The sequence below is a fragment of the Peromyscus californicus genome, unplaced genomic scaffold, assembly GCF_007827085.1.
Source record: "Peromyscus californicus insignis strain IS unplaced genomic scaffold, ASM782708v3 Scaffold_6__1_contigs__length_162567912, whole genome shotgun sequence".
Classification (NCBI taxonomy): domain Eukaryota; kingdom Metazoa; phylum Chordata; class Mammalia; order Rodentia; family Cricetidae; genus Peromyscus; species Peromyscus californicus.
Window position 1 is genome coordinate 156,266,102 of NW_026294584.1, and position 14,543 is coordinate 156,280,644.

At 41.6% G+C, this 14,543-nt stretch overlaps 1 protein-coding gene across 14 annotated transcripts in view; it reads right to left on the reverse strand.

Annotated features, from left to right (window-relative positions):
* Nucleotides 1–14,543, reverse strand: part of Sox5 (SRY-box transcription factor 5) — a 1,013,558-nt gene that overhangs the window by 215,103 nt on the left and 783,912 nt on the right. For all 14 annotated transcript variants that reach the window (XM_052719126.1, XM_052719123.1, XM_052719124.1 and 11 more), the window contains one exon: nt 4,756–4,842. In XM_052719126.1, the coding sequence (XP_052575086.1) occupies nt 4,756–4,842 (87 nt within the window). The remainder of the gene's footprint in view (nt 1–4,755; nt 4,843–14,543) is intronic.

The following is a 14,543-nucleotide window of genomic DNA, read 5'->3' on the forward strand; positions in this document are numbered from 1 at the left end:
CTGAAACCGTGCAGACTTACAAGCTTCAGGTCAGTGTGCAAATGTCACCCTCACAGGGTGATGCTTCTGATCTTTAAACATCTACAGGGCCTTGAAGATGGGTTTAAGACACCTTTCCAGGTGACACCAGCATGAACAGATAAAAGTGTTGATGTTTTTGTCTACGTGTTTTAAATCTGTAAAAGTCTAAATGAGTTAGGTTATTTCTCAGATACAGTTCAACTCTGTCTTCGAGACAGGGTCCTTTAATAGTCTAGAACTGGCCAAGAAGTCTTGGCTAGCTGACTGAGATGCCAGGGATCTACCTGTCTGCCTCCCAGTGCTGGAGTTAAAGCCAAGACACCAGGTCCAGCTTAGTTTTTAACTATGGGTCTGGTACTTGAACTCATATCCTCAGGCCTGAAATGCAAGCACTTTACCAAATGACAAAGCTTTCTCACCAGGACTTAGATGTCTTCCTCAGGAAAAAAAAAAAATCTGTGTCTTACTTCTGTTCTCAGCCTGCTTATTTTCAAGTTATTTAATGCTATTTAACAGAATAATTGTCTCTTTCAAGGCACACATTCAATGTGCCTGTCTATTAAAAAAAATGTACATCACCTGAGAGATTATCTTAATCCAGGTATTGACTCCACTCCCATGCTTAATTCTTGAGCTCAAAGGCAATTGTATTGCCCAAAGGATTATTGACATGAATCCAGAGCTGTTCAGTGTTTGCCTGCATGCCCCATTGTCTAGAATGAGCAAAATTATGGGCTTGAAACAGTCATATTTTTATATTATCAAGCACAGATGGCATTTCCCTCTACATTACACATATAACATTTTATGGAACTTAATAAAGTAGAGCTTCTGAATCCTGGGTAGGAAGGAACTAGTCAATCATGGCCAGCAGTGGCCTTGTCCTGGACTCTTCCGAGGAACTGCCCAGTGAACCTCCCAGTCAATGGCCCACTTTCACGCCAGCAGTGGAAGAAATAAGTGAGATGTCTGCACACAGACATAGGTGTTACAGTCTGTGTGCAGATCACAGGTAATAGGCAGCATTTGCAGTGGCCTTGCTGAAAAATGAATGATCTGTTTAGACTAGTCAAAGCCACCATTGGGTCCCCAGACACTGTCCTCAGGTGAAGTGCCAATCCACTGGCCTTCGGTGTCATGGAATTCCACATTAGCTGAAACACTGTGGGTACCGCTGGGAGCCAGCTGGAATGTTCTCACCCCTTCCCCATCCCCAGTCACCACCAGGCTACAAAAGACAACTGTCACCCTGGTCACCACTGCTACTCAGAGCTTCTGCTGCAGATGACATAGAAGGTCTCTGAGAGTTACCCAGTGACACAACATGTCTGAGGAAAAGGGAAGAAACCATTTCCTCAGGCAGCTCCTTGGAGAATAGCACAAGCTGACTGGCTGTCATTGGAAGAGCTCTGCAGACCAACTGTTTCCTCAAAACTGGATCCTGTGTGCCTTACATGTGTGCATGACAGGGTTAGTTCTACTTCGCCTTTAAAACCTGAATATGTCACATCTCCAAAGTGCCAGAGTATAAAGTGGTACAATTCCAGGCAAAATGCTCTAACATTTTGAACAGGTAACTTTAGGGGCGAGTGACATGGCTCTGTGGGTAAAGGCATTTGCTGCCAAGCCTGAGCCTTAGGGTCTTCTTGACGGAAGGAGAGAACTGACTTCTACAAATTCTTCCTTTGACCTCCACACAATCATGGGTGCAGACAAGGGTGCACATGTCCGCAAGTGCACATGGACACAATAAATAAATATAAAAATAAGAGTCAAGTAACTTTATGCTCTCAGAAGCCAGTGACCTTTACTAACATTGCTTCTGGAGAAAAAAAAGTGAGATGGACTTTATGATAGGAATTCCAACCACGCCCCTACAGTCACTCATGTCCCAGCCACCTTGTCATTTCCAGGTCATACATCCTACGTCACCCATGCGCTGCATGGTCACATAATATCGTGGCATGACCACATGATCTATGCATATGCATGGAGTAGCCACGTGGACCTGTGTGCGCAGGTTCAGGCTGGCCCTTTAGAAGGCAAGCCCCATGTGTCGTCCCCCCCTCTTCTCTCACATGTGTCCTTCCTGCAGGCCTGATCACATCTATCCCTTTCTCTTTGTCTGAATAAAACTCTTGTTAGTGGATTCTGTCGTGTTTCATGACTTTTCCTCGCAGGGTAAAAGTGCCACTAAAAACCATCACTTTAAATACAATTATTTATGGATAGTCAACATATCATACTTATTCTTCCTACATGAAAACTTTTCCACTTATTCTTTTGGAATACTATTAGCAAGAAACAGTTTTTGTAAATTTTTCCAAATTGTGACTCTACTAATTTGTTCAAACACCTTGAAAGTAATTCATTGGTTAGCTCCTTAATGCTAAAGTACTGAAGAAAGGAGACGGGCCTGGCTACTGTGTTCAATCTACAGCGTTCCTGTTCTCCTCTCTCCATTCCCCACAACATGCAGTTTCTCCTTCCTCTTCCTCCATCCTTCTCTTCTCCCCATCTCTCTCTCTCTTCATCCCTCATTACCTTTTTTCCAAGAGTCAATAAAAATGTAAATAAAACCGTCCAAGATAAATGGAGGGGCACTTTTCACCGTGTAGAAAGAGGCAGAGAACACTGTGAAGCTGGCACCCACTGCCCTGACAGACGTGAAAGTCCTATTCTAATCTATTATTTAAATTGATCATCGACAAACTACCCAATCATTCAGCACGTTCATGCTTTCCTATTTTGAAAGAACCCACAAAGCCCAACCCTTTGGTCCCCCAGCCAGAAACAGTAGACAAATATGTGAGCCTCACACCTTCCTCTGCCTGGGACAAAACAGCTGTGGAAACAAGGCCAGCATTGTTCTCTGACTTTTTCTGAGGTAGCAAGAAACCACATTCCTGGGCACTGACCCCCCAAATCCATTTACCCCCAGAGGCAATCTTCTATTGTGCCCTCTGCACCTATGAACAATGACTTGTAATTGCAACTGTCACAGGCAGTCAGCAGGCAGAGTAACCCAGGCTGTTTTCCCCACTTCACTGGGAAACCTGAGCCGAGCACCTAATAACCATGCCCCCGGCAGAAGAAAGACGTACAGTTGCTTTCAAAATGCTTCTGGAAACAGCTTTTTTTTTCCAACAAAACCAGAGGACAATAACTGAACTTGGGCTCTGAATGTGAAGCTTTAAAAACTCAAAATTAAAGACAGAAACTTCTTTTGTGATTGTACTGGAGCGTCCTAAAGTAGCCCCTGGGCTAGGCTCAAAGGCCAGCACGGAGCCTCTATCCTCTAAGCTGGGCCTCACTGCCGTGGAGGCTTTCAAGTGTGACTTGTGAAGGAAGAGAGGGAGGAACGCGATCACAAGGCTTGAAGCGGGCAGGCACTCCTCTCCGCTCCACTCTTGGTGGCAGCTGAGGTCGGTGGTGGAAGACAGAGGCAGGGACTATGTGTCCCTTGCCTCGGGAGTTCAATGGGTTAAAAATCCATCAAAAAGGTGAAGGGCTTGATGTCCTGGAAGGTGAAGCTTCCCTTTGTGTTCCCTTAAGTCCTGCCAAGCTCCTAGGCATGCTAATTGTTATTTAAATTTTCTTCCAAACTAGACACTGGTCATCAAACTTGTTGACAAGCCCTGGTTCATGTCACTACCCATTCACAGCCTCTAAAGCCAGAATGTGTGCAGCTTCAAATGACTGACAGATACGGGAAATCATCAGTCAATTTTTTTTCCCGGGATATTTCCAAACAGCCAGATATGAAAAAAGAACTGGAAGAGTTGAAAAGATGAATGCTTTGCTTTACTCTAGGACACATGGATGGAACAGAACCTCACAGGAGAGGTTGTCCCTTTGATTCATATACCACAAAGTTACCTAGACATGTGTTCATATGTACACTAATATTAATCGGTAGGTGTTTGAAATTTACATTTAGCACCTGTTGAAGATAAGCATCACAGTTCATAAGCAAATGTGATGTTGCTGATGACCGAGTCTCTTGATGTTCTCAAAATTAGTATTGCTTTAAAATTTATGACCACAAGTATCCTCCTGGCAGCAACAGGCTGCTGTGTGCTGCCCCCCACTCCAAGCTCTGAGAAGGGGTTGTTTAAAAATCAATCGGAAAGATCATCTGCTTCCATTTCTACATGAGAAAATTAAATCTCCTCCCTTGTTACTGGAAGTTTGTTAGGATATGAATATTCAGTGATTTCTGAAGTCCACAGAGAGCTTTTATTAGTTGTAATTGCTGATTCAAATAAGCTCAAAGAGAAACGTCGCTGACGCTAACTTGAAACATCCTTGTATGTGCCTGCCTTGCTCATCATTGTAGGCTCCGGCTGTCCATTATAAGGATGCATACTTCAGATCTAAACTGTGAATTCTGATGTATGAAATGCCGTTTCTAACCTTGGTGTGCTGTTGCTATATTCTTACCTTTGAAATAAATCGTTTAAGTCAAATAAGAGGAGGAAAAGCAGAGCAAGTCACAGGTAGAGTGGGTCTGTGCTGTTAAGACAAGAAAACAAACCCACACATCCTCGATCCTATACATGCAAGGAGAACACCCAGGAAGAGACAGGATCTATTTCCAGCTAGAAGGAAGGCCTGTCCCAGAGCATGCATGAGGTAGAGGGACTGGGACAGAAGTATTCCATAACCACTAATACTTATAGATAGCAACTTCATTTCTGAACATTCTAGAGAAAAGTAGCACATACTTCCTACCTTTTATTTCTCCAAAGTTCCCTGATCCCATTGCCAGGAGCTTGTCTTTCCAGTCCTTTGAGAGTAGCTTTTCAATACTGGGGGTATCTACGTAAAGAAAAAAGACATATATAAGCAAATCGGCATGCCTATTTACAGCAGGCTCACTGAAGCCTGTCTGCTAAGAATAAGGCCATCCTGGTCCTGGCCCCAGTTCATAATGACTTCATCATCAAACTGATAACAGGGAGGGAAAAAAAAAAAGAATGTGTTTGGTCACCTGCTGTTTCGAAATCATTAGCTTTTTCCCCTTGCAGAACAAAGCCATACTAATTCTTTATGACAATGAGCTTGTGTGCACCCACAGCTCATTGTTTTAAGTTTGGTGGACAAATTCTTGCTATAATGGATGCTTGTCAATTTCAGAGTGTTAGTCTGCAGTCAGAAAATAATTATGTTGATAAAATTCAAAGTGGAAAAAAAAAGGGAAAGAATTAGCCCTTAAACCTGCTACATGTAATTATGCCCCTCTGTGTGTTTACAATCCTGTGCACTTTATAATATGTATAACATTGTGTGGTGGTAACCACCACACCATGGCAAGATTTGTGAGTACACAGTGAACACTGAAAAAAAAATAAATAAAAAACAAACAAAGGTTGACATAAAAGAAGCTGTTCAAAGATTGCCAGATTGGGTGAACTGAATAATGTCTCTAATGGAAACACATTATTTGCTTATTTCAGATTTGTATCACACCTTTTGCAGATGCCCCATGTTGGGACAGGATAGACACATCTTAGAGAACAAGGTCATGAGTTATAGTGTGGCTTGTTTTTGTAGATACCTGGCTCTGCCCTCTCCTTTTGTACTGAACCTTAACTATAAGTAAATATAAGTGTAATAAAACCGGCACACATTAGACTCCGTTCCTCACAATGGAATTGTATGTTCACGTCAGCGTCTACCTGGGTACACAATGACCATGCATTTCAATACTACAGTTAGCCTTGCATTAAGTTAGAAAACAAAACAAAGTAGCCATACTCCTGGAAGAGAAGAGTCCCCTATGCCTCATCTGTATAACAGCACTACATCTATTATCTTGAGTCTTAGAGGAGCACTGCTGTCTGCACAGTAGTGGTTATGTGCGTTTCTGTTTGTTTCAATGATTATTTACTCCCTAGGAGGAACAGAAAGGGATGACTTGTTAACTTATCACAGAGACCGTCTGTCCTAGTGGGTTTCAGTGAGGCAGAGGTTAAGTACTGAATATTTCTAAGATGTCAAAAATGATTGGCAGAATTTAAATGGCAAAAGGTATCAGCTATTGTTTTAAATTGTGTCCATATATATACATATGTCCCATTCATGATATGTGGCTGAAATATGTTTCTCTTTGTCACAAAATGCCCATTTCTATTTTTTATAGTAAAGGAAAATCCTCATGAGCTTACTTGTACATTTTCCTAAAATGCATCCCTGTTTTTCTATCTTATATTTTGAAAATGAAATAGCAATGCTGTGATCAGCCAGAGTGCAGATTGGTGTTGTAATCGGCATTTCCACTTGTATCATGATGTTTAAAGTAAGTTGACAATACTTCTGCACTGAACCTCATTGTGTCTACATTCCCAGTGAGCACTGGGAAAATCAGTTCTTAAACCTTATCAGAGTAGGTCAAACACCACTGTTTCTTTATTCAGAGCTCAAATTTTTTTTTTTTTTTCTTGAGTAGTGTGTAAACAGGGCATGGCCAATATGGTATTTGTAGGAGAGTTCTGTCAGTCATTAAAAGCTAACAAACCTTTGCAAAGCAGGAATGCGGTGATGGAAATCCACTGTAGACTAACAATGGCCCTGGAGCCCCCCTGCTCCTGCAACAGACATTTTTACTTTTAAGGCCATTGTCTGCCAGGCCGGTGCAATGCCTTTCCCTTGCAGCTAGACAAAATATCTACTGTCGCCGCCTCATAAAGGTACAGAAGTCTTCTGTCTAAGTTGCAGAGTTAAAGAAACAGCAGCCAGATTTGTGGAACCTGCAGAACATTCCTGGCCTCCTTATTAACAAGCTTTAAGATATAAGGCTCCCAGAGAGCTGGTTCAAGTTGATTCTGAGCATATGGGAGGGACGGTGGGAAGGAGGGAGAGAGGGAGTGGGGGTGTTTGTGAAAATGGAAAATCAGAAATACATCTAAGTCAGGGCTGTCACACCCAAGGATGACTAAGAATCCAGATATACACAGAGTGGCCTCTGTCTTTGGACTGCGCTACGGTTTCTACCTCCATGCCTTCATTTACTCCACACTCACCAGAAGTCTGAGAACGTGTAATTACATCTGTGTTATGGGTTCTGAGGAGGACACAAAAAAATAAGGAATAGACCAGTTTGGGGTTTTCAAATCTATGATGGGAAACAGTGATGTCTTGGGTAGGGTTCTGTTTGTTCCTAATATCCCTTACGCACAGTGAAAAGACAAGACTTGTCCTGATCCCATTTTGAAGGCTAAGTTCTGAGCAACAGAAAAATCCCCTTCCATATAACATGGCAAATTTCTCACGGTACAGAAGGATTGATAGTCACCTGCTAAGAAGCCAAAGCTTAGGGAGACACAGGACTCACTCACTGTGAGACTAAATCCAAATCTCCCAGCCTGCTGTTCCAGTTGCATACACACACGCTCACACAGATAACACATAGACACACCCTTATTTCCTCTGTAGAAGAATTCTAAATTACAGGAACCACTCTGAACTCTGTAGAGTGAAAATCTCAAAGAATAAACTGAACTTTCCAGAATAATATGCTTGCATGAGTATTAACTCTGGGATTAAATGGCTAGTTTTTTTTATATTTCTCATTAGCATCAGAACTTAATCTAATTATATGATTTTTGCACTACGGAATTTGCACTGGATGGTTTAAAAAAATCCTGTAAGCATGTACAATTAAATTAGTCCTTTTACTTATTAACTAGAAGGAATACTGGGCAATGAGTAAAAAACAAGCCAGATTGTCACCCATCTTATTGTGGTGATATATAGATTACCCTAATAAAATTTGCCTGAAGATCAGGGAACAGAACAAGCCACTAGATTAAACATAGATGTCAGGCACTGGTAGCACACACCTTTAATCCTAGCACTCGGAAGGCAGAGATCCATCTGGATCTCTGTGAGTTCAAAGCCACCCTGGACTACATGAGATTGTCTCAGTCTAGGAGAGAAACGGAGCCAGGCAGTGGTGACACATGCCTTTAATCCCAGTACTTGGGAGTCACATGTCTTTAATCTCAGCACTTGAGGTCTCATGCCTCTGCTACTAATATTTAGGAAACACACACGCCTTTAATCCCAGCACTAGGAAGGAAGTAATAGAGCTGGGCAGAGAAAGATATATAAGGTACAAGGAGACAGGAACTAAACCCTTTTCAGCTGGACTCCTTTCAGCTGAAGACTCAGAGACATTCAGTCAGAGGATTCGTGGAGTTGGCGAGGTGAGACATAGCAGTGGCTTGTTCCTTTGTCTCTCTAGTCTTCAGGCAAATTTTATTGGGGTGCACTATATATCACCACATCTTATGATAGTAGCTAGCTGGAATAGCTGATTGGTAAGGGGTCTGCACGCTCGGTCTTCATCGTCAGCTCTCTGTATGAGTTTCTGTCACATAGACAGGGCTGGCAAGTCTACTTTGCACAGTATACTTCCTGCCATGGTCTCATGTCCCCATGGGTGGTTCCTACAGTGATGCCAGGGAGTGGCCTCCCCTCAGGAGGACAGTCAAGTGTCCTCCATATTACTGAAGCTTGTCAGAGAACAGTAAGAAAATCTACAATTAGAAACAGAAAAGACAAAATGGCAAAATCCCAATATTTACAACCACCTGTTTTCTCAAGTGTGAATTCAATAAAGGGTGTCTACCACAGTTCTGTAAGTACCACGTATTATTTATGGTGTGAACACAGATAGTGGCTCAATATGCAATAGTTAGTTTTCAAAAATGAGGTTTATTATTAAAGACACAGCATTGAGTTTTATGCTGTGAGCATGGCTGGTAACTGTTTGCAGTACTGGTAAGCTTTCAGGTTCTGGTCTTTTCATGGTTTTTGTTTGCTTGCTTTTTTTGTTGTTGCTTTGATTTTTTTTGGGGGGGGGAACAGGGTCTTACTCTGTAGACCAGGCTGTCCCCAAATCATAGAGATCTGCCTGCCTCTGCCTTCTCAGTGCTGGGATTAAAGGTGTGTGTCACCATGACTGGTGTGCATTTCTTATTTTAAACACTTAGGACTTCATTCTCCTAAGCATTGGAGTTTCAGGTTACCCTCAAAACTAAGGATTCCCTCAAATAAAGTCACTGTAAGAGTCAACAATGGCTCTGGCACAGTGTCCCAGCTTAAAGAATGCTGTCAGACGTAACACCTTTGACAGTTGTATGTGTAGTTACTCTGATCCATGTTGTAGTTGAGGAAGCTCAGGTATGCCCAACATCAGCTAGTCTAAGTACAACAGACAGACAATGAAAACCAGGTTCTTCCTTCACAGATTTGTCTTTTTAGAAGAAAACTAAACACATGCATTTTAAAAGATAATGTAAAATAAATGTGAAAAAAAGAAGCCATGGGACATCAGAGCCTAGGACATGGCTGTCATCTGTCCACACATTAACCCAAGTCTGTAAAATCATTTCTTCTTCTTGCCGTCCTCGGCCGTTAGACACACCGGCTGGCTTTCCGCCTCTCTCTGGCTCGCATTTGCTTCCTCACATCACTGCCTATGGCAATCCCCACCAGAGACCCCAAACTTGCCAGCCATTGTTACGGCAGCATCCTGCCTCTTTCGGGCGGGCCCATTCATTCCCTGTAACTCTCACTCCATTTTCCCTCTGGTGCCAAACCCTCTTAAGACCGACTCCCTCAGCTGGAACAATGAGACCTGGAGACCGATGCCAACATACTGTAATTCTCCTGCAAGCCATCGGTGCCAAGAATTAAACCACATTCATGCCAGCGCAGTAGCTTACACACAACCTCAGGTTTGTGCTTTGTGTGTGTGTAGGTTATTTCTCTGCTTTAATCTCCTTTGAGCTACTGTGGCAGGGCACATTGAAAAATTGAACAAGTAAAATATATGCATGCACAATAGTTGTCTTTTTAAACAAAACCCCAGGAATTAGGTAATTCCTACCTTTTAATTTACACTTGAATTTTGTAGCTTCAACTGAGCTGCACTATTCTTGACTTGTGTTGGTGAACACATGTAGCAAGGGGCACCACACTTTGGAAGGAAGAGTAATATAGCTCAATTTCAAATATGCCAATTGTTTTTCAAATCATGAGGTAAACGCATGTGTAGATAATCCAGAAGCTGAGTTCTAGAACTAGTAATTGCCTTTTTCTCTCATTTAGATAAGCATTTCATGGAAGCATAAACTGAACATACATGATTTTCTGATATAAAACAAACAAAAACAAAATAAACACTCCATTGTCACACAAATCTAATTTACACTTAACAAATGTTGGACCCTCTTCTACAGGAGTCAGATATTTTTAGGTACTAATAGATTGCCAAGGAAGTTATAGATTATGCAGCATTTAAATATTTTACCAAGGAAATTAGGGTTGGGCAATGGCTGTTATTACTCAGTATGACTTAAAACCAGTCTAGACCAAACACTTCATTTATAGCCTGAAACACAATGAATTAGCAAGTTTCAAATGCTTGTCCAAAACTCATATACCTAATTAAACATAAAGCCAGGGACTACAGTATCATCCCCAGCACAGCGCTCTCTTCAGCGCATCACACAGCTGTATTATATATAAATCCTGCCTTTTATTCTGTGGTCCTGGGGTTGAACACAGTACTATAGACACATTAAGCAAACAGTTTTAGTTGTATGGATCATATCCCACCACAAATCTCTATCTTAAAGAGCTAAGCTTTTGAAAGAGTGGAGTTTTAGTTCCACTTTCTTTACCACCTTCAGAAGCAGTTGATAATTAAGTGGCAAGTGACTGTTAAAATTGTCACAGTGAACTGAGTCACCTCTGCTAGGACTTGATCCCTGTTCACTCTCACAGCACCCCTCTGAGAGCACACAAGAACTGAAGAGCACATGCAAGAGTACAGGCAGTGCGGCTCCAGTTCAGTCTGCTGCCGTTTAACCATTCAAGTGAAGACAATCGATAAAGGTTTGCGAGGGGAAGACTGAGGTAAACCTGCAAATGACGTCCATAAGAATTCATTTCCTGAGGAGAGCATCTTCATGTCCAGACACTATGTGTGGACAACTGCCATATAACACAGGGTAAGCAATAAATCTTTACATATAAGAAAAGCCCTGTGTAAACTTGAGACCAGAGGGCCCACCACAACCCTGAGCCCACCCATCACTGCAGCTAGGCTACCAATGTCAAGTCTGAGGGTCTGTTACAAAGTTCCATGGGTCTCCGCAAACCACAGGACCTCAGCTGACATTCTATAGCACCCAGACCGCACCAGCCGCACTTTCATATGTAATTAATGTTCCTCACGTGAAGTAAGCCCTAAAAAGGCTTTTGTGTTAGTATTGTCAATGTGCATGTTTGTTTCCACTTGAAAGTTATTAAGAACTTTGTAACAGAAAAAGAAATGGCCTTGCCAAGGCAACTTTTGAAAATAATAATATAAAATCAGTTCCAGGGGCCAGGGAGTTACCTGTGATAAGCTTAAATTTTCTTGCTGCACTGACTGTAACTGGACGTGTTTGTTCAATTGTATTCAACTTCTCATCACATTTTGGAAGAGTATTGTTCAGTGCATAATTAAATATGTCACAATTAATATGGCACTGTAGCTTCGCATCTATATTCCTTATTTACTCCTTGTAAGGCTGATGTATATAAATGTTTTTTTAAGATTTCCTTTTTATTAATGTGTATGTGCCCATGTGAGTCTCTACAAAGTATATGGAGATGCCTGCAGAGGCCTAGAGAGGGCACTGTGTCCCCTAGAGCTGGAGTTATAGGCAAGGGGGGTGAGCCTCCCTATGAAAAGGGTGCTGGAAACCAAATTCAGGTTCTCAGGGAGAACAGTATATGCTCTTAACCAGTTGTTCCCAACCTGCTGGTCACAACTCCTTTGGCAAAACCCTATCTCCAAAAATATTTACATTAGGATATATAACAGTAGTAAAATTATAGCTACAGAGTAGCAATGAAAATAATTTTATGGTTGGAGCAACCATGACATGAGGAACTGTACAAAGAGTCACAGCATTAGGAAGGTTGAGGACCACTGTGTGAGTCACTCGTGTGTGTGTGTGTGTGTGTGTGTGTGTGTGTGTGTGTGTGTGTGTGAGTGATTGGTTTCATTTGGTCCATTTGAGCTGAATTTCTGATCACCCTCCTTCCATTTCCCGAGTTCTAGATCACAGACATTCACAACTCCATTCCATTATATTCTCTTCACACATATAAGCATTATTAGGCTTAAAGAGTGAGAGATGGAATTGATGATCACCTCGTTCACCCCATCAAAAGATAGCTTGTCTTGTGTAGCCTGCAGACATCACTGTGTGGTGGCTTTATTATTAGATCCCACCAAAAACACTGCAAGCTATGGGGAGGCAGCATTCCAAAGGGGAGCTGCAGAAAGTAATTCCTCTGGAACAAAAACTCTTTGTCTTTTTACTACTAGATATAAAAAGAAAAATAATGATTTAATGTCATAAAACCTGACTCCATCTCTTACTGGTTTATTGCTCTTTGGCAAGTAATTTACCTTCTTGCTTCAAGTTACTCACCTAAAAACAGGATAATGAATGCCCTTATCTCACGTTCGCTGTGAAAACTAATGTATGCCAAGTGTTTAAATATGAATGGTGCTTAGTATCACTTAAAAATGTTAACCAGTGTTACACTACGAGTCAGTTTAAAACTACCAAATAGAGCTACCTCTTACCCCTGCACATGTACACACAGAAATATACAGACACATAATACACTCACACACACAGAAACATACACATACATATACAAACAGACATAGAAACACACACATATACATACATATACACAGATGCATAGATGCAGAAATACATATATACACATATATGCATGAACACATACATACACATGCATATATGCATACATAAGCACATGTACACACCTACATATATATACAATCACATGTACATATACATATGTAAAAACACTACATAAATACATATACATAATATACACATACACACACATATGCACATACACATACACTCATCCCTTCAGCCATAGTTACACTGTACTAGTTGTACCCACATGTACTTCTATGATGAGGACTGTCATCTTTCATCCTCTGTAATAAAGAAATGGGCACAGTGATAGGGGTGGTGTTCATTCTCAGGTTAATGAAATGTCTCCAAAAAGCACAGACAAAGAGACTCAACTAGTTTGTGTTTCCTATTTCCTCTACACAGTTGCCAACATTACCTGAAGGTCTGTAGAACTCAGTGTGACAGGGAAGTTGCCCACCAACAGCAATGTCTGTAGCTTGCATTTATGGCATTGTAAGCCATCCAACATCACAGCTAACTCGCCCTAATCTCCCATCACCACAGAGTAGCAGCATTCTAACTTGCAATAAAAATGGGAGAGCAAGGCCCTTTTATAAAATGCATGGTTGATGAACACTGTCCACATGGAGCCACATAAGTCACCATGTCAGAAAGGAGTGGGGGGGTGGAAGGGTGAGAATCATGTTCCAGACTTTGGTTAGTTTTAATGAGGGGGCAGGGACTAGAGAGCAGGAGGAAGCCAGGGTTCCTGGGAGGGAAGACCTGAAAGTTCACAGAACATGATAGAAAACCAGGAGGAAGGATGTGGACCATGCACACATAGTCACTCTATAAAAATCTCAACATTTCTTGTGAAAGATTTTCATCACTCTTTCTATATTTCACCTACCAAACAACTATCTGGTTAGAGATAAATTACAAAAGCTTTTGGTTTCTGTATATTCTGCTTTGTTTAATATTTTCTCCATTGTGTATACACGATGGAACCATGAAGAAAAAATACCATAAGAACTGCAGAATTATATCAAAGGTATTTGAGAATCAAACATATTTAAAACAAATGGAGTTTTCATCTCGGAAGACTACCATGCACATAACGAGAGAAAGCTCGGGCAGGATCACTTAAGCACTTTGCAGCTTCCTGAAGATGAAACCATGTAGGTCTTACTACATCTGTGAACCTTATTTAATGCTTGCCAGCCTATAGGCTGAGATTAAGTGTGGCTAATACATGTCTATTGACACGTAAGACAAGGACTAGGCATGTATTTGGATTATGACCCACATGATCATCCAACCACAAACAGCATATTCATACAATCATCCATTTATTGGGCATCTAGAACATGTTGGAATCCGTCTTTTATGATCACATTTATAGAGTTTTGCATTTGCACTAAATCGTGAATGTGGCTGGAGAACAGAAAGGAAACACAAAAAGCATCAAATAGAAAAACCACTTAACATACTTAGAACAAGTAGTCCACAGCTTTAGAAATACGACATAAAGCTGTACCCTTGGACGTGAGAACTAAAGCAAAGCCAGAGGCTGAAGCACCAGGAACCCTGAACCTTCTCTATAGGGACGTTTGTGAGCCCAGGCCACAAGCCCCGCCTGCCAGATGCCTGCCAGGCCCCTACAGCACATTGGAGGCTGCTGCTTAGGAAGCTGAACAGTGGAGCGGAGACACGAGTTATAATTCAGGGGAGATAGTCATGTGCTGATGCATACACCGGATTAGAGTAGAAAACAAG